Source organism: Lynx canadensis, chromosome F1 (assembly GCF_007474595.2).
Source record: "Lynx canadensis isolate LIC74 chromosome F1, mLynCan4.pri.v2, whole genome shotgun sequence".
NCBI lineage: Eukaryota > Metazoa > Chordata > Mammalia > Carnivora > Felidae > Lynx > Lynx canadensis.
The window spans coordinates 16,826,061-16,853,218 of record NC_044319.2 but is presented as its reverse complement, the minus strand read 5'-3'; the positions used below and the strand labels follow the sequence as shown (position 1 = coordinate 16,853,218).

Here is a 27,158-nt window from a genome sequence, read left to right as displayed (position 1 = left end):
TCCTTGAAATACCGCGAGAACGCGAAGCCAATAAACCCTCCAGAGGTAGCCTAAAGACACGCCCCCCGCCCCGCCCCTCGCGTCCGCGCCGTATTCGGTAGTCAATAAAATTGCGGCGTCTCGGCGTTTGCGGCGGTAATATGGCGGCTTCCATGCTGGGTTCTCTGCTGCGGACGGTCCGGCAGGTCAGGCCTGCGCCCTTAACCCCATGCCTCCTTCCCACTGAATCCCCAAACCCATGGGTCCCCTACTACTCTACCAACTGCAGTGCCCAGTGTGGACCCGTCTCAGGGGAGGTTCGAACTGCAGATTTGGTGTTCGTAAGCCTATAACTGACAGGCATTGAAAGCTGCAGGTTGCCGCCGATTTGTAAGAAGTTAGTGCAGGTGGAGAAGAGTAGGAGTCCGTGGATTGAGGCCCGAGGGATTCCCAACGTTAAGCAAGGAGAGTCGAGCAAAGACTTGGGCGTTCAGCGAGGGAGAGGGAAAGCTTGGAGAGTGTCGTGGCCCAGAGGCAGGTGACAGAATTTCTGGGAGCAGAGTGGTCATCCCTCTGCTCAGAGTTGCCAGACCAATTAAAAGGGGGAGATAACTGGCTATTGGTTTTAGCAGTGTGGAGGTTGGGGCCTCCATCATAGCAGTTTTAATGGCGTGGTAGGGGCCAAAGCGTTCAAGAGAGAATGAGGAAAGAAATTGGGAGACTACGAGTATCGACGAACCTTTGCAGATGTTTTGCCAAAGGGGAGCCGAAAAATGGGTCAGTAGCTGGAAGGACAGGTGGGTTAAGAGTGTTTTGTGTCTTTGTTTTTTCACGTGACAGAAGTTAACTGCAGGTTTTTGTGTTAAAGCGGAAGAACCTGTAGCCTGGGAAAAATTAAGAGAGGGAAGAATTGCTGGAGCTGTGCCCTTGTGTAGGTAGAAGGTGATGGGTCCCTGTTCCATTATTTGGTCTAAGGAACATGGACAGTTCATCACCTGCGGTAGCATTGTCCAATAGAAATATAATGCCAACTACATGTGTAACTTAAAACATTCTAGTGGCTATGTTAACAAGGCAAAAAGAAACATGAAAATTTTAATAAAATATTTGAAGCCAGCGTATCCAGAATATTACTTCCATATGTAATCTATGAAAATGACTTATGAGATATTTGCATTCTTTTTCATACCAGATCTTCAAAATCCAGTTTGAATTTTACTTCCGGCACATCTGTTTGGATGCCAAATCTTCCGCTATTAACATGGAAAATGTAGCCCTACCAAAACAATAAAGTTGTTTGATATTTACAGCTGCTTCAGTTTAAATGTTTAATGAATTAAATTAGGAATTAATGTTCTCCAGTTGCACTAGTTACTGCATTTCAAGTGTTTGGTAGAATATGTGGTTAGCGGCTACTATCTTAGAATGGATCTTTAATAACAGGAGGGAATATACAGCATATGATTACAGATTCTGGTAAGTGGGTAGATGTAACAGATATTTATGGAAATTTCTGATTGCTTCTAATTCTATAATTAAAGAGAAGTGATCAGTGGCATGTGAGGATGTGGGAGCAGGTGTTAGGGATTTAAGGAAAGAAGAAATGGCGTGAAATAGGAGTAGACAGGAAAACTAGTAACAAGCATTGTAGCAAGTATAGTGATGTTAGAGAGGGGCCAGAGAGTTGAGGGATGTATGAAAGACAACATTGTATTTACACGCTATGGACTTCAGGCTGGGTAAGGGGAGAAAGGAAATCAAGACCTGACAGTGAAAAGGTGGTAGGCTCGGGGCGCCTGGGTGGCTCAGTCGGTTAAGCGTCCGACTTCGGCTCAGGTCATGATCTCGCGCTCTGTGAGTTCCAGCCCCGTGTCAGATTCTATGTCTCCCTCTCTCTCTGGCCCTCCCCCGTTCATGCTCTGTCTCTCTCTGTCTCAAAAATAAATGTTAAAAAAAATTTTTTTTAATAAAAAAGAAAAGGTGGAGGACCAATGAATTAAAAACCTCACAGGAATTGTTATTGGGGTGTTTGAAGGAACAAGCTAGAAATAAGCAATAGAGAATGAGATACACAAAACTGAGATGATAGAAGGCTTGCACTTAATGGTGATAAAAGACTCAGGGCAAGGAAGTTAGCACAAAAATCACTGGAGGAGAGGGGTTCGAGGAACAGAGAGATCAGGAGATAATTTCATGCATATTGGCTCACCAGGAATTAGGACAAGAATATCAGAGAGCATCTGATCCTTTTTTTTTTTTAAATGTTTATTTATTTTTAAGAGAAGGGGGGGGGCGGGGACAGAGGATCCGAAGCCGGCTCTGTGCTGACAGGAGAGAGAGCCTGATGCAGGGCTCGAACTCACCATCTGCGAGATCATGACCAGAGTGGAAGCTGGATGCTCAACCGACTGAGCCACGCAGGTGCCCCTGAGCATCTTATTCTTGATTTCAGCTCAGGTCATGATCTCAGGGTCATGAATTCAAGCCCCGCATTGGAGCCTACTTTAAAAATAATAATATTGGAGAGAGTAACAGTGAGCCAGGATCTAGATTCATTTAAAAATGAAAGTGGTAGTTGAGTGCAGGAGTGAGGGGTGGTGGGAGGTATAACCCAAAAGCATTAAAGTCACAGCTTCCTTTCAAGAAGGAAGGTTTGGGAGCTGCCCTGAAGAGCGAGCAGTACACTTCCCTCACACCTCTACACCCAGTCGTGGGAGAGGAAAAAAAGTGAAACAAAACTATAGGGGAGGCTATCAGGAGGGATTCAAGATTCAGCTAGAGCAAAAATCTGAAGATGGTAAGAGAAGTTGAGGATTTAGAAGATATTGATGACCATACAGCATGAATTGAAGAGGGCCCAGTGGAGGCATTTTGGGAGGTGACAAGGGGTGAGAAGGGGACAGGAAAGTGTATAGAACAGAATAGATTGCAGTCTTCATATATACAGCATTGTTAGAAACCAATAAGAAAATATTGACAATATAATAGAAATGTCGGCAAAGGACATAAAACATTCACAGAAGAAATAATGTAACTGACCAATAAATGTTTTAAGAGTGTATTTCTAGTCAGAAAAAAATTATACAATGAGTAACGAGACATGTTTTAAAATGAGAGACGTTTTAGGGGCATCTGAGTGGCTTGGTTAAGTGTCTGACTTCGGCTCAGGTCATGATCTCAGGGTTCGTGAGTTCGAGCCCCACGTCGGGCTCTGTGCTGACAGCTCAGAGCCTGGAGCCCGCTTCAGATTCTGTGTCTCCCTCTGTCTGCCCCTCTGTCTCTTGCATTATCTCAAAAATAAACATTAAAATAAAAAAAAATGAGAGGTTTTAAAATAAATAGAAACCTGTTAGGAGATGGTAGAGAGGAAGTTGATTAGAAATAGCTTGGAAAAGAATTGAAGGAGAATGTTTAATTTTGAGTTCTAAGTCTCCTTAACTTTCAGTTTCGTAGGTAAAAGCAAACTTTGTGATGCCCCTCAACATAAATTGTTTCTTTCAGCCAAAATGATCTCCGCTTGTCTTATGAATATATCTTATTCATTTTCTATTTTGGTTTGGACAAACTTCACCTTTTCTCCCTTCCCCTCACCCCCCAGCTGTATAAAAATTCTGTCCCTTCAGAGCCTTACTGAAGGTCCCTTTTCCAGGACACTTGTTTCTAGCCCAGCCCCAGTGACCATGGTATTCGTTTGACTCAGTTATGTCAAATCAATATTGAAATTCCATTTGTGTTTATTTCCAAAGGTGATTGGAGAATTGTTGTCTTTCTCCATGAGAATTTCAGCACTGAAGGCATTCAGTTTATCTTTTATTAATAGATTGAAAAAATGTTTGTTTTCCAGTAGTCTCATTTTCACTTTTATATTCTTTATTATTCTGTACATATATTTCTTCTATAAACAGCTTTTATTGGAAGCCATCATTACTTTCTGTAGCTGAAATTTAATTAACATATAGCATTTACTCTGGTTTGGGACAGTCTTGAGTTTCTAGTGGCTTGTACAATCTATGCCTGCACTATGTTAAGCAAACTGTAGGTGAGTAAATTTGAAGGTCTAATTGACTTTATTAAGTAATCTTGAATCAGGCACCATCCCATCTAACAAGTAGAGGGAAGCTCTTAGGACTTGTACAAAATGAAGATTTTTTATAGGAAGGATGGTGGGGCAAGAAAGTTATCGGCAAAAGAAAAGGTAAGATCACCTTCCCTTAGGGGGAAAGAGCACTGGGCCTTGTGCAGATGATGTCATCTTCCTTTGGGGTGGGGATGGAGGGCCCATGTGGCACTCATTGGCACCCATCAGAAAATTCTTGACTGACTAGTTAAGACTGCTTTTCTGGGGGAGGTTGAAACTGCAATTAGATTAGAGACTAGGGCTAAGTGATGCCATTTTGGGTCTGTGGTTTTCTATTTTACAGTTACCCCCTTTTGATCTAATTCTCAGCTTAACAGAAATGTGATCAAAATTAAAGGCATTAACGCCACTCTCAGTTACCAACCTCAAGTTCTCGCAGATTTTGTTATTCCCTTGTGTGGCCTGTCCATATGGTTATGGCTTAATCTCTGGGATATTCACAAGTCATGGCTTCAGGTTCACAATTTTTTAAATGTCATTTTCTTTGTTCCTTAGATGTTTCAAGTCCTTTAAAATTTTTTTTTAAGGTAATCTCTATACCCAACATGGGCTGAAACTCACCACCCCAAGGTCAAGAGTCGCACACTCCACCAACTGAACCAGCCAGGCGCCCCCAGATGTTTCAGGTCTTAGGGAAATCATTTGCTTGGTGGTTAACAGCTGTGAACATGCATTTAAAGCTTTTAAGAGAATACAACGCACCAGAAGTTATTATGATTACTAGAAGCAAGGTAATTTCAATATATGGAGTGTACTATAGAGCTATGGTTCCCAAGACCCAAACCAATCAAAATTAATTCAAAGAAAGACCCCATGCAAAGAGCTACCTTTTTAAGCCAAGTGACTTGTTCTGTGATCTTATGTAATTGAGTTTCAGCTTCCCCAGAAGTGTTAATCTAAGCATAGCAGGTGGTGGCCATAAGCACAGACATCTTGCTCAGATAAAAGATAATCAAGAGCTATTTTATTATTAAGGACAGCTTTGACTCGAGAGTCTAAGGATCTGTATTGGGCTGCTATTGCTTTAGCAACAGATTTTGCAATAATTCTAAGAATTAAGGAGCAGTTCTTGATCACAGCCTCATTTATGTATATCTCTAACCAGAGAAATAGGGACCTATGAAAAGGAATGAATTCTGAGTCATGAATAGGCCCTTTTTAACTCAACAGTGTAAATTCAGGGGAATCGACTGATGAGATGTCTTATTTTGCTTGTGAAAAGTTAAGAGCCCAGTTAGATTTTAGCTAAGCCTGAAGTTAAAGAGGTTGTGCCCTCTTAGCAACAGCCTGGGAGATACAGCTGGGGACGTTAATCTTTCCAGGCCAGTGCCAGAGTAAAGGAAAAGGAGGATGGATTATGGATTTTTAGTATGAAGTCGATCTGTCATCTTGGACTGAAGCAGTCTACCTCAATACCAGCCACTTCTCTTTCTTGTCAATTTGATTTAGAGGTCTGCAGCATCTGTAAGGACCAGGGGTCAGGTGGAGCTTTTGTTTTTTTTTTTTTTAAGCTGTGTGTTGTGTACCCAGCACTTAATACGTTTTAGTTTTGCTGTAGCATCAGTGGTCAGGAGTACTAGGTAAGGTCTTTTCCAGTGGGGCTCAAGAACTGTTTTTCTCTAAGAATGTTTCCAAATGCCACTTTATCTACATGTGCCACACTCTTACAAATACAACGTAAAGATTTAGTATTACTTATTTGACAATGCTTCCCATATTTTACTTATTTTTACATATTTTCCCCCAGCTCCTCCCCCCCCCCCGATTTATATATTAGCAAATCTTTCAGAATATTCCAGGTCAAAGACTTCATTTGTTTATTTTTAAAGTTTATTGATGTGAGAGAGAGTGTGTACATGGGCACTTGAGCAGGGGGAGGGTCAGAGACAGAGGGAGAGAGAATCCTGAGCAGAGCCCCACTGACCCCAGCCCTAGGTGGGGCTCGAACTCAGGAACCCTGAGATCATGACCTGAGCCAAAATCAAGAGTCCCTTAACAGACTGAGCCACCCAGGTGTCCCTTAAAACTCATTTTATAAAATAATTTCATTTTAATCTTAACCAGCTTGATCATACATTAATATTCCTTTTCAAAGACTTCAACAAACCTATAACTTTTTTCCCCTACATTTCTGTTTTATCATGTGTTTTTAATTTGTTTTCCCCTTAACAAAAATTCATCTCTAATTCTCATACTTTTTTTTTAGTGAAAACATATCCTACTTCCTTGGCATATGGAAATGTTTCCCTTATTTTTAGTAGTTTTAATTACATATATTAATTTGAATTTCTAACTTAGAAACTAATTTCTAGTGAAAAGTAAGAAGTAAGCAATTGTGAATGGTCTGGTAACCAGCATTCCTTAAATTTGCAAATTTATGAATACATTTTATAATTTCTAGAAACATGTATGTCTTTTTGAAATTTTTAAAAATATTTGAGAGAGGGAGAGTGGGCGGGGAGGGGTAGAGAGAGAGGCGACAGAGGATCTGAAGCAGGCTCTGTACTGACAGCACAGGGTCTGATTCGGGGCTCAAACTCACAAATGAGCCGTGAGATCATGACCTGAGCTGAAGTCGGACACTTACCGACTGAGCCACCCAGGTGCCCCTAAATATTTTAATGTAGCATTAACACACCTAAATATCTTTTAGTTTCTCTGTAATCAAAAGATAAACCTGTGTTTAGTATTTAATGTTTTAGTATTTTGTCCTATTTGGAAAGGATCTAGATATTTAATGAATTTATCTTAACTCGTCATTTAACTTAGCAAAACTTTAAGGTTTCAAGTTACTAAAAAGATTTGGACACTATTTTAAAAGGTTACCTAAAACTTTTTATTTGTTAAGCAATTAGGTTTAAATTACCTACCAAAACTTGATTAAACATTAGACAAAGTCTGCCATTATCCCTAAGCTATTATTTTTTGGTGGCCATGTTGTAAGCGATAGGTAGAATAAAAGTTTTATATTTAATGGTGGTAACTAAAGATTTGTCTGTTTTTAAACTTTTTTTTAATGTTTGTTTATTTTTGAGGAGGAGCAAAGAGAGAGAGGGAGACACAGAATCCGAAGCAGGGTCCAGGCTCTGAGCTGTCAGCACAGATGCGGCGCTTGAACTCAAGAGTCTGATGTGGGGCTTGAACTCAAGAATCATGAGATCGTGACCTGAGCGGAAGTCGGATGCTTAACTGACTGAGCCACCCAGACACCCCTAAACTAGTTTTCATATCACATCTGTTTTCAGATCCCATGAACTTGAAAAACATTTGGGTTAAATTCTAGTTTTCTGAGAGTTTTAGAATGCCCAAATTTTCCAAGCATTTGCCTTCAAACCAACTAAATAGAGCTCCTTTACTGCTCCTTTAGCAGTATCATTTGGAGTTAGAGAAAATATCTCATATTTACAACATAGATGGACACAAATACATAGATGAGATATAAACAAAAATTTATAGCTTTTGTTTTTACTGATATTTCCAACTACCTCCTTGTATTTATTTATTTTTGGTGGGGGGGAGATGAAAACTTCCCCCTAAAGTTTTGCATTTTAAAGACTGGCTCTTAGGTCCTAGAGAAGAGGGTGGGTAGAAAATTTACAGAAAAAGTATCCAAGTTTTCTTCAAGGTGGAGATTTGGAGCATATCTGTCTGTTATCAAAGGTGCTGGAGTCTGGGCTTGAGAACTCTTTCAGCAGCTTGTATTTTAAAAGGGGCGCCTGGCTGGCTCAGTCAGTAGAGCTTGTGAAGCCTACTTAAAAAAACAAAAAAATAGAAGGGCCTTTTTCCACCACTTTTTTTTTCCTTTAGTCTCAGGTGATTGTGGGCTGCGCTTCCGTTTCAGAGATGTGATAAGATTTAATCATTTCAAGGGACAGAGAAAGAATGTAAAAAAAATTTTTTATGAGAGCTTCAGGATAATTGCAATTTAAAATTTACCTTTTTTCTTAAGGACAGGACAGTTTTGTTTCAATATCCTGGTCTTTTATAATATGCACATTTTGAGAATAGGCGAGGTTTTAGGATTGTGAAAGATAGGTGGGTTTTGACTTTCTGGTTTTGGAGAGATTTGTAAGACAAAGACCGTTTTTCTCCAGAGAACTGTGTTACAGCCTGAATATCAAGGAACTGGCTCACATTTTTATTTTTTTTTTTTTTTAATTTTTTTTTTTTTTTTCAACGTTTATTTATTTTTGGGACAGAGAGAGACAGAGCACGAACGGGGGAGGGGCAGGGAGAGAGGGAGACACAGAATCGGAAACAGGCTCCAGGCTCCGAGCCATCAGCCCAGAGCCCGACGCGGGGCTCGAACTCACGGACCGCGAGATCGTGACCTGGCTGAAGTCGGACGCTTAACCGACTGCGCCACCCAGGCGCCCCATGGCTCACGTTTTTAAATAGATTTACTTATTTATATCAGGGAGATTTTTAATGAAAATGAGAATGAAAAGATGGTTGTAAAGTCTGTATAAAATAAAGCATTTTAACAGAAGCCTTCTTTCTGGTTATAAGGTTCAACCTTGGCATCTATAATCCTGTTAGTATAAAGCATTAGCTTTATACTTTAAAACGTGTGCTGCTGTTCCACGGACAGGAATTCTCTGGTGGGCAGTGGGCAGTGTCTAGGATACACCTGCAAAGGTCGTGCATGAAAATGCCTGAGGCTGGCTGGGATTGATCATAGTAAACCAGGCCCTATGGTTTGTTTCTGAGGCTTCCGCTAAAATCACTTTCTGCTTTCGGCGTTTACAAGAATAGTTGATATACTTTGAACCTAGAGATTAGGCTGGAGTACTCTCTCTGAATCTTGTAGGGAAGAGGAAGTTAAAACAGACAGACGGGGCTGGATTTTAAGAAGGGGAAATTTTGGGATGCCCAGGTGGCTCAGTTGGTTAAGCATCTGACTCTTGGTTTCGGCTCAGGTCATGATCTCACAGTTTCGTGGGTTTGAGCCCTGAACCAGGTTCTGTGCTGATAGTGCAGAGCTTGCTTAGGATCCTCCCCCTCCCCGACCCGCCTCTTCCTCTCTCCCTCTCTCTCTCTCTGCCCCTGCTCAGAAAGCTCCAAAATAAGCTTAAAAAAGGGGGCGGGGGGGTATTTTCATTGGATGTGGACATTTATCTGTCTTAAGCCTAATTTTTGTTCTTTTTTTTATCTTAACCAAAGATACTCTCATACGCACTCTCTCTAAATAATAGAGAGTGCGTATGAGAGTATCTTTGGTTAAGCCGTAAAAAGGCTTACTGATAGGAGTCGATATTAAAATTAATAAGACCCGACTTGTTAATGGCCAGACAATGAAGCCTTTAAATTGGCTACATTTGGGGAAAAAAATTATAAAGAGCTCTCAATTGCCTTATTAGTAGAAATGGCTAGTTTTAGGGACTCCTTTGACAAGATAAAAGAACAAAAATTAGAGGTGCCTGGGTCGCTCAGTGGGTTGAACGTCTGACTCGACACCTGCATGTCACATCCATGCAGTGGAATATACAACCTAAAGAAAAGGAGAAGCTTTTTAACTTATGGATATGAAAGATCTCCAAGATACATTGTTAAATGAGAAAAAAGTAAGGGCGTGAAACATGGGACGGGGGGGTGTATACGTATTTGTATAGGCAAAGGTCTCTGGAAGGATACGGGATCTAGTAACAGTGGATACCTTTGGAAGCGGAGGGGTCATCATTGGTCAGATAAGGGATGAGGTAGGAGAGAGTCCACCCTGTTTTTTCTTTTTACATTTTTTTGGTTTTTGAACCACTATTAGCCTAAGTAAAGGTCAAACAATTATAATAAAAATCTAAGAAAATGTTTCACTTTCCAACACACCTTATTGGCATTATTAATTACCACCATTTTGGCTTAATGGACATTTGTAAAAGTTATTTTGAATTAAGTCTATTTAAGTTATTAAAATGATCCAAAATTATTAGAAAAAAGCTATTAGGTCATAAATAGTAAAAGGGATCACAGAATGGGAGACACTGGCAGAGCCTGGGTCTCACTGTCCTTCACCTTGTTCCTTGTATTTTAGATGGTTCCTTCCTCAGCTTCAGGTCAAGTTCGAGGTTATTATGTAGACTGGAAAATGCTGCGTGATGTGAAGAGACGAAAAATTGCCTACGAGTATGCAGATGAGAGGCTTCGAATCAATTCCCTCAGGAAGAACACCATTTTGCCAAAAGATCTTCAGGTGAGCTAATTAAGATGCGTCCCAATGTGCCACAAGATCATTCTCAAAAAGCACCGTTGATACTGTTGTAACTTAGTAACAATGTAATTTCTGGAGGATATGATCAAATTCTCCCAGTCAACCTAAATTAATACCCTTGAAGTTATTCTGGTGAATTTCAGATTAAAGAGAACTTTTCATTCCTAACTAGCCTTTTAACTGTTTATTAGATGATCCTTAGAAAGTACTGGTGAATGGTAATCACACAGAAATTGGACAGTTATTTTGGCCTAAGGTCTCTCCCCCACTTCTTCCCACTCTTTCAACACCTCCAGGCATTGGGAGGCTGTGCTGACTGAGGCCATGTGCCTCATATGTGGCCTAAGCTGTTCCTCACCCAGGGCAATGGGTGCCTGCCTCTCTGAACTCCTTCACCCACCTCTGTGTGCTGAGGTGGTTTTCCATCTGGTTTACTTTCTTCTCATACTCCTTAGCTTGAATAAGAGGATGCCAACCGTGTTTGGCCTCCTGAAGCATATGGGTCCTGCACCTAGCTGGTGACACAGCATACCTGCATTCATGAGTCTTGTTGAGAACCTGAACTCAAACTCAAGGCTACTCAGACTATCAAAAGCTCAGAGGAAAATAAAAAAATACTTATAGAAGCTGGCTGAATAATATACAGGCCACTCATTACCATTAATTCTTTTTAATCTTGTCCAGATTAGCCAGATCAGCAGAAAACTGAGTGTCCTGAACCATTCGGTTATGGCTTTTACCATACGGCATTAAGCTACTTGCTTACATTTAGGGAGTCGTAAGAGGAGGCCTCTGAGAAAAACTTAAGATGTTGCGGAGGATGTTATTTATGAAGACCCCCCCCCCCCCCCCCCCCCCCCCGCCCCAAGGAATGGCTCTGGTATGAGAACCAGCAATAGCTGTTCAAGGACTCTGTGAGTTGTAGGAACTGATCCTGGCTCTGTGTTGCCTACCAAGTAGCATACAGATCAAACTTCTGTCCCAGAGGTCTGTCTCTAACAGACTTACAGGCTTTTCACAGTGCACACTATTGTCTCATTGTCCCTGTGCCCCAATTTCCTCATTTGTAAACTGACTTAAATCTTTTTTGGGAACAAGGAGAGGTATATAAGTGTATATATATATATATATGATAGGTACGTACATACATACATAATTCATAGCTCTTCTAGGACAGCCTCCACGAAACTTGACTTCCAGCCTGGTCTCCCCTCCAGTCCACTTTATAGCACATACTATCTACCATTCATTGACTTAATTGTCAGTGTATAGAATTCACTAACTATTTCATAATGGCAACACATGCACAAGCTCTTGGAGATTAGGAAATAATTTTTTTTCAGCTGTGCAACATATATATTTGATTTGCTAATTCTGTATATTACTCTGTGTACAATGATAATGATAAGTGTAGTCATTGTCACCATACAATGTTACACAATATTTTGATTATATTCCCTATCTCTGTGACGTACTTCTTTTATAACTAGAAGTATATACCTTTAATTTTAAAATAACATTTAAATAACATTAAAGTAACATTTAATGTTATTAGTTTCAGGTAACTAACACATTGATTCAAAAATTCTGTACATCATGCTCAGCCATAAGTGTAATCACCATGCAACATTATTGCAATATTATTGACTGTATTCCCCATGCTGTACTTTCCTTTTTTTGTTCTTTAATTGAAGTATAGCTCATGCACACTGTTAGTTTCAGGTGTACAACCTAGTGATTTAACAACTCTATGCATTGCTATCCTCACCACTAGTGTAGTTACCATCTGCCACCATATAACGCTATTTATGATACATTGACTATATTCTTATGCTGTACCTTTCCTCCCTGTGACTTACTCATTCCATAACCGAAGCCTGCTCTTTCTATTTTCCTTCACCCCTTTTGCCCATATACCCACATATCTGCCCTCTGACAATCACCGGTTTTCATTTTTGTGGGTGAATTTCTATTTTAGTAGTTTGTTCAGTTGTTTTTTTAGATTTCGCATATAAGTGAAATCATATGGCATTTGTCTTTCTGTTTTACTTATTTCACTTAGTATAATAACCTGTAAGTCTCTCTGTATTGTTACGAATGGCAGGATCTCATTGCTTTTTAAGGCTAATATCTCATTGTGTATACATACACATCTTCTCTATCCATTCATCTATCATTGGACACTTGGGTTGCTTACATATCTTGACTATTGTAAATAATCCTATAATCGTAGGGGTGCATATATTGTTTCAAATTAGTGTTTTTGTTTCTTTGGACAGATACCCAGTAGTGGATTACTAGGTTGTACTGTTTTCTATTTTTTATTTTTTGAGGAGACTTCATACTGTTTCCCACGGTGTCTGCACCAATTTACATTTCCACTGCAGGAGATTTCCCTTTTCTCTATATCCATGCCACTATTTAATTCTACCCATTCTGAAAGTTGTAAGGTAATGTCTCATTGTGGTTTTGATTTTGATGGTTAGTGATGCTGAGCATCTTTTTATTTGTCTGTTGGCCATCTATGTCTTCTTTGAAAAAATGTCTATTCAAGCCTTCTGCCTATTTTTTAACTGAATTATTTGCTTTTTTGGTATTGAGTTGTATAAGTTCTTTATATGTTTTTGGATATTAACCCCTTATCAGATGTATTTGGAGATGTCTTCTCTCATTCAGTAGGCTGCCTTTTTGTTTCGTTGATGGTTTCCTTTAATGTACAAAAGGTTTTTATTTTGGTGTAGTCCCAATAGTTTATTGTGTTTTTGTTTCTCTTGCCTGAGGAGATATAACTAGAAAAATATTGCTAAAGCCAATGTCCAAGAGATTACTATCTATGTTTTCTAGGAGTTACGTGGTTGCAGTTTCTCACATTTAGGTCTTTAATCCATATCAAGTTTATTTTTGTGTGGAGTGTAAGAATGTGGTCCAGTTTCATTCTTTGGCAGGGAGCACTTCAGTTTGCCCAATCACATTTATTGAAAAGACTGTCTTTTCCTCATTGTGTACATCCTTACCACCTTGTTATAGATAAATTAACCATATGAGTGTGGATTTATTTCTGGGCTCTCTAGTCCTATCCCATTGACCTAGCGTGTCTGTTTTTGTGCTGATACCATGCTGTTTGATTGTTACAGCTTTGTAGTATATCTTGAAATCTGGGTTTGTGATACCTCCAGCCTTGTTGTTCCTCCGGTTTGCTTTGGCTATTCAGGGTCTTGTGTGGTTCTAAGCAAACTTTTGTATTACTTGTTTTAGTTCTATGAAAAATACTGTTGGTATTTTGATAGGGATTGCATTGAATCTAGAGATTGCTTTAGGTAGTATGGACATTTAAACAATATTAATTCTTCTAATCCATGACTATGGATATCTTTCCATTTGTTTGTGTCATCGTCAGTATCTTCCAGTTTTCAGAGGGTAGGTTTTTCACCTCTTTGGTTAAATTGGCAACCATACTAGAAGTAGTACGTTAATCACTTATGAAGCCAATATGGGAATTAAAATGCTAAAGTAGTAAAAATCAGTTTTATCTACAAAAATTAGTCTAAGGATAAACAAAATAAGAAGATGTAAAATATAACATCATATACATAAAACATGGATGGGGTTAATTTAGTGCTTTTAGTGTATGTTTGAATTTAAGGTACAGCAACATAATACAGACTGTTAAACACTTAAGATGTTATATATAACCCTGTGGTAACCACAAATGAAGAAGTTATAGTAAATACACAAAAAATAGAGACAAAAATCCAAGCATAACACTAAAGAAAGACCTCAAACCCCAAGCGAAAAGAACAAAAGAAGGAAAAAAAAATAGACAAAAACTACAAAAACAATAAGGACACGACAAACTGCTAATAACTGCATATATATCAGTAATTACTTTAAATGTGACTGGACTAAATGCTCCAATCAAAAGATACAGGATGACGGAATGGATTAAAAAAAAAGACCCATCTGTACACTGCCTACAAGAGACTCACGTCAAGACCTAAAGATGTATACAAACTGAAGGTGATGGGATGCAGAAACACATTCCGTGCAAATAGAAGTGCAAAACAAAAAAAGCCAGGGTAGCAATGCTTTAGGTGCATTTTCTGCACTGTGGGGATGGCAGAGGGAGAGGTGAACCAAGATTTCATTGTCAAGATGGAGAGCCCACCCCTAGCACTCCACAGGATTGTGCCAGCCCACCATCTCCACATACAAGTAGTTCAGGTAAACAACCTATGAGTGTAACACTTAGAGAATGATTAAGGAAAACTAGATCTTCATTTGATTCCTGTTACAGTTTGGTAAAACATCTTAAAGTAGAGAATGAAGAAAATGATCAGACTTCAGAGAAACCAACATCTTCAACAGAAGAAAACTGTTTGAATTTCAAAAAAAAAAACTTAAATACATAGACAATAAATTTGAAGAAAGCACATATTTGAAAAATACCTTCAAGAATATCAGTTCAGGGGCACCTGGCTGTCTCAGTTGGTAGAGCATATGACTCTTGATCTTGGGCTTGTGAGTTTGAGCCCCACGTTGGGTATAGGGATTACTTTAAACAAAATAAAATCTTAAAAAAAAAAAACAAAATAACATCAGTGCATGTGAATCTAAATTGATAGTCATGCAGTGATCTGCAAAGTGTTGTTGTGGATGAGGATCTTCTCAAATAAGGATTAAGTGTGAAGAAAAAAGCAAAATTGGTGAAGCCAATTGAGAAGAAAGAAGACCTTCTCTGGAGGCCAAAACTGGTCAAAATGTACAGATCAAAGACTGACATGTCTCAGTGACAGTTAATACAGAAGTGGAGAAGCTGGAGCCAGCTGTGGCTTTATGAGTTGCAGTCAGCTATGTCTGAGGAGAACAAGAAACCCAACCTTACAAAGCTGATAGACCCCTGTGGGTTAGATGATCAATTGCTACCCTGTAACAGAAATGAAGAAGAATTTGTCAGTGTTTAATAATTTTTTCTCCAGAATATTTTTGAGAATAACAATTTAAGAGATACCTAACACATTTTAAAAGGAAGATAGAAACCATTAGGGCTTAAAGAAAGGTATCTCGATGAACATCAGTTTAGGGCACTCTGTTATATAAATACAAAGTAGGCTCTAAAATGAAAATTTAGGGGGCACTTTGGTGGCTCAGTTGGTTAAGTATCTGACTCTTGAGTTCAGCTCAGGTTGTGTTCATGGTTTGGGAGATTAAGCTCCGTGTGCTTACAGCATGGAGCCTACTTAGGATTCTCTCTCTACTCTCTCTCTGCCCCTCCCAACTGCTCGTGTGCTTTCTCTCTCTCAAAATAAACTTTAAAAAATAAATAAAATGAAAATTTAGGATTGTGGATAAATTTTCCAAAGAAAACTGGACATTTAAAGAAATGTGAAAAAAATTTAGACCATGTTTTAAAAAATAATTTGGACATTCCTTGAAGTCTGTTTTAATACCTTTGGGTTTAGTGGTCTAAAAATGCCTGCATGTCTCCTAAGTTTATGAACATTATTTCCAAGTATCACATGTTTCCATCTGGATGGTATAGCAGGTAATTACTTGTTCATATGTCCAAAATTTAAAAAAAAAAAAAAAAAAAAAAAGACTTTAAAACAAAGACTGTAGCAAGAGACAAAAAAAGAAAAAAGGCATTACATAATGATAAAGGGATCAATCCTACAAGAGGATATAACAATTATAAATATTTATGTACCCAACATAGGAGCACCTAAGTACATAAAGCAAATATTAATAGATATAAAGGGAGAAATCGACAGTAAAACAATAATAGTAGGGAGCTTTCACACCTCACTTATTTCAGTGGATAGATCAGCCAGACAGAAAATCAATAAGAAACTGAGGCTTTGTCACATTAGACAGACCTAACATATATATAGAACATTCCATCTGAAAACAGAATACACATTCTTTTCAAGTACACATGGAACATTCTCCAGGATAGATCACATGTAAGTTCATAAAGCAAGTCTCAGTAAATGTAAGAGGATTGAAATCCTATCAAACATGTTTTCTGACCATAACAGTATGAGACTAGAAATCAATTACAAGAGAAAAATCTGGAAAAAACACAAACACTTGGAGCCTAAACAACATGACACTAAGCAACAAGTGAGTCAGGAGGAAATCAAGGAGAAAGTCAAAAAAATACATGGAGACAAATGAAAATAAAAACACTGTAGTCCAAAATCTTTAGGACATGGCAAAAGCATTTCTAAGAGGGAGGTTTAAAGTCCTACAGGCCTACCTCAAGAAATAAGAAAAATCTCAAACAACCTAACCTAACACTTAAACTAGAAAAAGAAGATCAAATCTCAGAGCTAGTAGATGGAAGGAAATAATAAAGATCGGAAGAAATAAATGAAATAGAGACAGAAAAAAAAATAACAGTAGAAAAGGTCAATGATAGAGCTAATTCTTTGGAAAGATCAACAAAATTGACATTTAACCAGACTTATCAAGAAAAAATAAGGAATGTAATAAAAAATGAAGGAGAGGAAATAGTAATTGACATCACAGAAATACAAAGGATTAGAGAGAACATTTGAAAAATTATACGTCAACAAATTGGGCAATCTAGAACAAATGGATGAATTCCAAGAAACATACATTTTCCCAAACTGAATCAGGAAGATGTAGAAAATTTCAACAGGGGTGCCCAGGTGGCTCAGTTAAGTGTGTGACTTTGGCTCAGATCATGATTTCATGGTTCATGAGTTCGAGCCCTGCATCAGGCTATGTGCTGACAGTGCAGAGCCTGCCTGGGTTCATTCTCTCTCTCTCTCCCCCTCTTCCTTTTCTTCTTCCCTTCCCCCACTAGCTCACATGTATGCATGTGTTCTCTCTCAAAATAAATTTTTTTTTTCAACGTTTATTTATTTTTGGGACAGAGAGACAGAGCATGAACAGGGGAGAGGCAGAGAGAGAGGGAGACACAGAATCGGAAACAGGCTCCAGGCTCCGAGCCATCAGCCCAGAGCCTGATGCGGGGCTCGAACTCCCGGACCGCGAGATCGTGACCTGGCTGAAGTCAGACGCTTAACCGACTGTGCCACCCAGGCGCCCCTCTCAAAATAAATTTTTAAAAAAGTAAATAGGGGTGTCTGGGTGGCTCAGTCAGTTGAGCATCCGGCTCTTGGTTTCAGCTCAGGTCATAATCTCACAGTTTTGTGAGTTTGAGCCCTGTATCTGGCTCTGTGCTTAGGACTCTCTCTCTCCCTCTCTCACTGTCCCTCCCCTGTTCGTGCTGTCCCTGTCTCTCTCAAAATAAATAAACTTAAAAAAAACTTTTTTTAATATAAATAAAAGAATATTTGAACAGACCTGTTACTAGTAACAAAATTGAATTGGTAATCAAACTCCCAACAAACAAAATTCCAGAACCAAATGTCTTCACAGATAACCTCTACCAAACATGTATAAAAGAGTTAAGGGGTGCCTGGGTGACTCAGTCGGTTGAGCATCCACCTCTTGATTTCGGCATGGGTCACGATCCCAGGGTTGTGGGATTTAAGCCCAGCATCAGGCTCTGTGCTGAGTGTGGAGCCTGCTTAAGATTCTCTCTCCCCCCTCTTCCTCCCCCTCTGCCCTTCTCCCCTGCTCGTGCTCTCTCTCTCTCTCTCTCTCTCTCTAAAATAAAAAAATAAATAAAATAGACTTAATGTTTATTCTTAAACTATTCCACTAAATAAAAGAGGAAGGAAAACTTCCAAATTCATTCTACTTGGCCACAGTTACCCTGGTACCAAACCAGATAGAGACACTACAAAATCTGATGAACACAGGTGGAAAACATCCTTAAAAAAAAATTAGCAAAGCAATTTCAGCAAATATATTAAAAGATCATTCACAAAGATTTATTTCAGGGATGCAAGAGTGGGTCACTTTTGGCAAATCAAATCAGATACACTAACAAGAGAAAGGATAAAAACCATATGATCATCTCAGCAGATGCATTTGACATAATACACTAGCCATTCACAATAAAACTCAGCAAAGTGAACATACCTCAATTTAATATGAAAATTATGAAATATATGAAATATATGAAAAACCCCCAATTAACATCATACTCAGTGGTGAAAATTGAAAGTTTTTCCACTAAGTTCCAGAACAAGACCAGGATGTCCACTCTCACTACTTTTATTCAACATACTACTGGAATTCAACTGCAACAATCACACAAGAAAAAGAACTTAAACCATCGAAATTGGTAAAGAAGAAGTAAAACTGTCACCATTTGCAGATGACCCGATACTATATACAGAAAACCCAAATTACTCCACCAAAAAACTGTTACTACTGATCAATGATTTTAATAAAGGTGCATGATAAAAAAATTAATATACAGAAATCTATTGCATTTTTATACACTAATAATGAAGTAGAAGAAAGAAATTAAGAAAACAATCCCACTTACAATTACACCAAAAAGAATAAAGTACCTAGGAAATATTCTTAATGCTTAATAGTTTGACAATTTAGTGGATTTTATATGCATTTTCTTATTTAATTTATGCACTTTTAATATGTTAGAATAATTACTGTGCTTTCTTACAGTCTAGCACAGGATCAATCATACTTGTCAGGTTTAAATGAATACAGTCACACTAATACGCACATATATAAGAATAAACTTCTAAGAAATCCTTAATGCAAACTTTTGCAGTAATCTTTTTCCTCCATCTTGACCACTTTTGCCCTTCTAGATTCATTCTTTACATTGCAATTGATCTTAAAAATGTATATCTCAGGGTGCCTGGGTGGCTCAGTTGGGTAAGTGTCCAACTGTCAGTCTTGGCTCAGGTCATGATCTCAGAGTTTGTGAGATTGAGCCCCATGTTGGGCTCTTGGCTCAGGTCACGATCTCACGGTTTGTGAGATCGATCTCTGTGCGGAGTCTGCTTGGGATTCTCTGTCTCTGCTCCTCCCTGTCTTACTCTCTCAAAATAAATTTAAAAACTTAAAAATAAAAATGGAAATCTCACCTGATCTTTCATCTTTCTTACTCCAGCTGCCAGAATCTTTACCACAGATGTCAGGGCTCTGTTATCCTCATTCTCCAGCCTCAGACCACATTCCCTCTTACTTGCTCTGCATCCCAGAGGTTTCAGATTTTAAAGATTCATAAATCATATGGGGAATAACCAAACTTTATACCTTAAGGAACTAGAAAAAGAAGAGTAAACTTTAAGCCCAACTTAGCAAAAGAAAGGAACTCACAGGGGTACCTGGTTGGCTCAGTTGGTAGAACATGTGACTCTTTATCTCAGGGTTGTGAGCTCAAGCCCCACACTGGGCGTAGAGCTTACTTTAAAAAAAAAAAAAAAAAGGAAATAATAAAGATCAAAGCAGAAATAAATTAGAGACGAGAAAAACACTAAAGATCAATGAAACTAAGAGCTAATATTTTGAAAAGATAAACAAAATTGACAAATCTTTAGCTCAACTAAGTAAAAAAGAGCAAGAACTCAAAATCACAATGAAAAAGGAAACATTACATCTGAGATCACAGGAATACAAAGTATCATAAGAAACTGATATGAACCATTCATTAAATGCCAGCAAATTGGAGAACCTAGACAAAATGGGTAAATTCCTAGAAATATACAACCTAATGAGACTAAGTGGAGGAGAAATAGAAAATCTGAACTGACCAATAATGAATAAGGCTATTGAATTAGTGATCAAAAACCTTTCAACAAAGAAAAGCCCATAAATGGCTTTATGAGTGAATTCCATCAAATATTTAAAGATAAATTAATATACTTCTCAAACTCTTCCAAAATATTAAAGACAAGGGAACACTTGCAAATTTATGTTATCAGATCAGCATAATACTATTACAAAGCCAGATAAAGACACTATAAGAAAAAGAAACTACAGGCCAATTTCCCTGAAGAATATAGATGCAAAAATTCTCAACAAAATACTAGCAAATCATATTCAATAACGTATTAACAATATCATCCACTATGACCAAATGGGATTTGTCCCTGGCATGCAAAGATGATTCAACATATGCAAGTCAATAAATATGATATACCACCTTAATAGAATAAAATATAAAACTCATGGTTGGGGCACCTGGGTGTCTCAGCTGAACATCTGACTCTTTTTTTTTTTTTTTAATTTTTTTTTTTTAATTTTTTTTTTTTCAACGTTTATTTGTTTTTGGGACAGAGAGAGACAGAGCATGAACGGGGGAGGGGCAGAGAGAGAGGGAGACACAGAATCGGAAACAGGCTCCAGGCTCCGAGCCATCAGCCCAGAGCCCGACGCGGGGCTCGAACTCACGGACCGCGAGATCGTGACCTGGCTGAAGTCGGACGCTTAACCGACTGCGCCACCCAGGCGCCCCCGAACATCTGACTCTTGATTTTGGCTCAGGTCATGATCTCAGGGTCATGGGATTGAGTCCCGTGTTGGGTTCTGCACTGGGTGTGGAGCCTGCTTAGGATTCTCTCTCCCTCTGCCCTCCCCTACTTGAACTTGTTCTCACTCTGTCTGTCTCTCTCTCTCTCTCTCTCTCTCTCTCTCTCTCTCTCTCTCAAAAAAAAAAAAAAAAAAATCATACGGTTGTCTCAACAGATGCAGAAAAATCATTTGGCAGAATTCAACATTATTTCATGATAAAAGCTCTCAACAAAGAGCTGCATGTAGAAGAAACATGCAACAAAAGAATAAGCCCATAGCTGACATCATATTCAGTGGTGAACAGCTGAAAGCTTTTCCTCTAAGATCAAGAACAGGAAAAAGATGCCCACTCTTTGTTCTTTTATGCAACATAGTACTGGAAGTCATAGCCAGAGCAGTCAGGCAAGAAAAAATTTTCAAAGGTATTCACATCAGAAATCTGAATAGGAAATAATATAAGCTGATGTACAATGGCATCAAAATCAATAGAATATTTAGGAATAAATGTAAAGAGGGGACAGATCTGTACACTGAAAACTATAAGACATTGATGAAGGAAATTGAAGAAGACCTAAATGAAAAGATAATTCTGTGTTCAGGGATCAAAAGAATTAATATTAAAATGTCCATACTATACAAAGCCATCTGTAGACTCTTTGCAATCCCTATAAAAATTCCAATGGCCTTTGTCACAGAAATTAAAAAAAAAAAAAAAATTCTAAAATTCATATGGAATCACAGAAGATCCCTGAATATCCAGAGCAAATCTGAGAGAAGTACGAAACTGGAGGCCACATGCTTTCTTTTTTTTTTTTTTTTTTTTTTTTTTTTTTTTTTTTTTTTTTTTTTTTTTTGTAGTAAAAGGACCTACACACCTCCTGACTTTTTTTTTTTTAACATTTTTTTTTTTTTTCAAAAGAGAGTGCATGTGTGAGTTGGGGGAGGGGCAGAGAGGAGACAGATCCAGAGCAGGCTGCATGCTGTCAGCACAGAGCCCAATGTGGGGCTCAAACTCATGAACCAGGGGATCATGACCTGAGGCAAAGTTGGACACTTCACGGACTGAGCCACCCAGGTGCCCCTACACACTTTCTAATTTTTAAAATGCTATTACAGGAGCGCCTGGCTGGCTCAGTCATTAGAGCATGTGACTCTTGATCTTGGGGTTCTGCATTCAAGCTCCACATTTGGTATAGAGATTACTTTAAAAAAATCTTTAAAGAAAAAAACTTCATTACAAAGCTATAGTACTGAAAATAGTATGATACTCCATAACACATAGAGCAGTGGAAACGAAGCAAGAGCCCAGAACCCAATCCAGTTGATTCCCAACAAGGGAACCAAAACTCAGTAGGGGAGGAGTAGTTTCTCTAACAAATGGCGTTGGGGAAGCTGGATGTTCATGTGCAAAAGAATGACACTGGATCTCCATCCTATACCACTCCCAATAATTAACTCGAAATGGGTGAAAACTTAAACCTGAAACCGTAAAACTTCTAGAAGAAAACATAAGGGAAGAGCTCCTTGACATTGGTGTTGGCAGTGATTTTTTAGATATGACATCAAAAGCATAAGCAACAAAAGCAAAAATAAATGAGTGGGACTGCATAGAAGTAAGCAGCTTCTGCACGGCAAAAGGTCTGAGAAAGGGTGCACTAATTATTGAAACTGGAGTTTCCTCAAAAAGTTAAAATTAGAACCATATGATCTAGCAGTTCTACTTCTGAGTGAAGAAAATGAAAATACGAATTTGAGAAGATATCTGCACCCCCACATATATTGCAGCATTATTCACAGTTGCCAAGTCATGGAAGCACCCTATGTGTCAGCAAATGAAGGAGATATTTATTCAAAGAAAATGTGGTGCGCGTGCACACACCCAATGTAGTAGGATTTTCCTTTTGTAGTAACTTGAACGTACCTTGGGAACATTACATTAAATCAGAGGAAGACAAATGTTTGATCTCACTTACATATATAATGTGATAGAAGTTGAACTCATAGGAATAGATTATAGTGGTGGTTACCAGTGGCTGGGAGGTAGGGGAAATGGGAAGATATTGGGCAAAGTGTACAAACTTCTGTTTATAAACTGAATAAGTGCTGAGAATCTAACATATAAAATGGTGATTATAGTTAACAATACTGCATTACATGCTTGAAACTTACTAAGAGAGAGTAATATTATGTTTCTCATCACCCCCCAAAAAAGATAATTATTTGGGGTGATGGAGGTGTTCATTAGGCCTTATTGTAGTAATTATTTTGCAAGGTATACATGTATTAAATGTGTTAACACAATGTTATATGTCAATTACATCTCAATAAAGCTGGGAAAAAAACATGGGGAGACAACAGAAATAAATACATTCACATATTTTCCAAATGACTTAAACAAGAATGTATATAGTGGTGAAAAACTGAGGGCTTTTCCTTTAAGAACCGAAACAAGACAAGAATGTCTACTCTTGCCACTTTTATTCTACATGGTACTGGGAGTCCTAGCCACAGCAATCAGACAAGTTAGGTTTAGATAGCATCCAAATTAATAAGGAAGAGGTTAAACTGTCACTATTTGGAGGTGACAAGATATTATATATAGAAAACCCTAAAGACTTCACCAAAAAACTTATTAGAGGTAATAAATGAATTCAGTAAAGTTTCAGGATACAAAATTAATTCACAGAAATTAGTTGCATTTCTATACACTAATGACAGAATAGCAGAAAGAGGCATTAAGAAAACAGTCCCAGGGCGCCTGGGAGCCAGTTAAGCGGCCCACTTTGGCTCAGGTCATGATCTTGTAGTTTGTGAGTCCAAGCCCACGTCGGTCTCTATGCTGACAGCTCAGAGCCTGGAGCCTGCTTCAGATTCTGTGTCTCCCTCTCTCTCTGCCCCTCCCCTGCTCACACCCTGTCTCTGTCTCTCAAAAATGAATAAAAACGTTAAAAAAAAGAGAGAAAGAAAGAAACAGTCCCATTTACAGTTGCACCCAAAACATTAAATAGGAATAAACCAAGAAGTCGAAAGATCTGTACTCTAAAAACTATAAAACGTTGATGAAAGAAATTAAAGACGATACAAACAAATGGAAACATATTCCATGCTCATGGATTGGAAGGATTAATATTGTTTAAATGTCCATACTACCCAAAGCAATCTACAGATTCAGTGCAATCCCTATCAAAACACCACCAGCACTTCTCACAGAACTAGAACAAATAATAATAAAATTTTTATGGAAACACTTACGAGCTCAGTAGGCAAAGTAATGTTGACAAAGAACAAAGCTGGAGGTATCCCAATCCCAGATTTCAAGATAAACAGCAAAGCAATAATAATCAAAACAGTGTTCTACTGGCACAGAAGTAGACATAGATCACTGGAAAGGAAATAAACTCAGTTAATCTACAACAAAGGAAGCAAGCATGTACAGTGGGGAAAAGACTGTCTCTTCAGTAAATGTTTTTGGAAAACTGGACCACTTACTTAACCATACCCAAAAATAAACTCAAAATGGGTTAAAGACCTAAATGTGAGGCCTGAAATGAAACTCCTGGAAGAAAATATAGGCAGTAATTTCTTTGATATCAGCTATAGCAACATTTTTCTAGATATGTCTTCTTAGGCAAGGGAAACAAAAGCATAAATAAATTATTGGGACTACACCACAATAAAAGTTTTTGCACATCAACAAAATGAAAAGACAACCTAATGAATAGAAGATATTTGCAAATGATAATAGGTTAGTACCCTAGATATATAAAGAACTCCTACAACTCAACACCCCAAAAAAGCAAAAAATAATTCAATTAAAAAGAGAGAAAAAAAAAAAAGGACCTATGAATAGACATTTTTCCGAAGAAGACAAACAGATGGCCAACAGACACATGAAAAGACGTTCCACGTCACTCATCATAAGGAAATGCCAGTCAAAGCTACAATGAGATGTCACTTTACACTTGTCAGAATGGTTAGAATTAAAAAGATAAGTGTTGGCAAGGATGTGGGTTAAAGGGAATCTTCAAGCACTGTTGGTGGGAATATAAATTTGGTGCAGCCACTGTGGAAGACAGTGTGGAGGTTGCTCAAATTAGAAATACTGTATGATTCATTCAGGGCGCCTGGGTGGCTCAGTCAGTTAAGTGTCTGACTCTTGATTTCAGCTTGGGTCATGATCTCACATTTTGTGAGACTGAGCCCAGGACTGGGCTGTATGCAGTCAGCACAGAGCCTACTTGGGTTCTTTCTCTTTCCTTCTTTCTCTGCTGCCCACCCCTGCTCTCACACGCACACTCTCTCAAAAACAAATATTAAAAAATAAAAAAAACCCAAAAAACTATATGATTCAGTAATTCCACTACTAGGTGTTTACCCGTGGGAAACGAAAACACTAATTCAGAAAGGTACATGCACCTCTGTGTTTACTGCAGCATTTTTTACAGTAGCCAAGATACAGAAGCAACCTAAGTGCCCATCGACAGAAAATTGGATAAAGATGTGTGTGTGTATACATATATATATATACACAGTGAAATATTACTTAGCCATAAAAAGCAATGAGATCTTGTCATTTTCAACAACAGGGACGAACTTAGTATTATATGCTAAGTGAAAGAAAAATGCTACATATGCTTGCATTTATACATGGGATCTAAAAACAGAAAGACCCATAAATACAGAAAACAAACTGAGGGGAGAGATGGGCACAAGGAAGGAGAGGGAGTGGGAGGCACAGGCTTCCTGTTACAGGGTGAATAAGTCATGGGGATGGAAGGTACAGCATGAGGAATATAGTCAGTGGCATTGCCTTAGTGTGGCGTGGTGACAGTTGGTAGCCATGCATGTGGTGGGCACAGCACAATGTGTAGACTTATCGAATCACCATGTTATACACCTGTAGCTGACATCGTGTGTCAACTGTACTTCAATAGAAATAAAAATAAGATTCAGAGAAAGAAAAATTTATACAGCTGCCCCATTCATGATAGCTCAAAACTGGAAACCACCCAGATGTCCATCAACTATAGAATGGATAAGTGAATTCCAGTATGATGAAAAGAAATTATGTATGGTCACACAATGAAAATCAAACAGTATGGATGAATCTCACAAGCATATTATTGAATGGAAGAAGCCAAAGAGAAATGAATAAAAAAGAATGCCTATTATATGGTTAGATTTATATAAAATTCTGAGTAAGAAAAGCTCATCTGTGGTGTTAGTAATCAGGTGAGCTGTTAGCTGACAGTGTCTGTGCTCAGTGTCTGAAAGGAGGCACAGCCAGGGCCTGGGGTACCCATCATGGGTTTTTTTTTGGTTTTTTTTTGTACTCTAGTTCCTTATTACTCAGATGTTCTGTTAAAAGTTACTGAGCTGTTACACTTCTGGTTTGTAGATTTTTGTGTACCTATGTTAAATTTCTGTAAAATTTTAAAAATTGTATTGGGAGTATGCCAAATATTTCTGTCATTTTTCTGGTCTGTTTCTAGCCAAAGGTTAGGGTTCACTACTGTGTCCAAGGTTCTTCGGACAAACTGGCTCTATCAGTGAATCTAGCCCTTTGTTCCCCTACTCCAAGCATTGACTTACGCATATAGAAGAAATATATGCCTGTGTTATGTGTAATAATGTTGTGACTTCCCTTAGGAAGTGGCTGATGGAGAAATCGCTGCCCTTCCCCGGGATAGCTGTCCTGTTAGAATCCGAAATCGCTGTGTTATGACGTCCCGTCCGCGTGGTGTAAAGCGGCGCTGGAGGCTTAGTCGCATTGTCTTCCGTCACTTAGCAGACCACGGGCAACTGTCGGGGATCCAGCGGGCAATGTGGTGATCAGCTCCGGACCCACTGAGCAGGGAAACCAGGTCTGGCAAGAAGAGACTTTTCTAATAGACAAAACCCTGGTTTTATAGAGGTCCAATGTAGGAGTCATCTAGTCTACCTGATACTGCCTACTGTTAAATTACTTCTTAATTTTAAATTAAGAAATTTGGATGTTTCATTCTGTCAGTGAACTCTGGCCATCTGTGAGTTCTCTCTTCTCTTGGACTTAAAAATGAAACATACTGCCTCCCTGCATAGTACAAGGAGTACAGTAATAAAAAATATTGTGAACATATTCTCTGTATACCTGCCTTTTCCTTCACATTTAATCTTTTAATAACATCCTAAAAGTTCCTGTATTTTTTAAGTACGTGATTTCATAAAGCAATTTTATCTAACAGTTAATGCAACTCATGGACAAGTAGCTCATCTGTGACAACTTGTAATCTTGGGTTGAGCTTCCCTGACATGCAGAGCACTTTACCATTTCTCATTGTTAGAGAAATGATATGTCGGAAGGTAGAGACGATGTTCTTGATGATCTAACTAATGCTCGGCTTCTTTGTGTGATGGCTGAACAAAAGGCAC

At 38.5% G+C, this 27,158-nt stretch overlaps 1 protein-coding gene across 1 annotated transcript; it reads left to right on the top strand.

The window, feature by feature from the left end:
- The first annotated feature begins 87 nt into the window (after window positions 1-87).
- Window positions 88-26,866, top strand: MRPS14 (mitochondrial ribosomal protein S14). The gene is made up of 3 exons (XM_030302671.1): window positions 88-185; window positions 10,146-10,304; window positions 26,397-26,866. The coding sequence occupies exons 1-3, from the start codon at window positions 141-143 to the stop codon at window positions 26,577-26,579; spliced, it is 387 nt and encodes a 128-aa protein (XP_030158531.1). The 5' UTR covers window positions 88-140; the 3' UTR covers window positions 26,580-26,866.
- The last annotated feature ends 292 nt before the right edge of the window (window positions 26,867-27,158 follow it).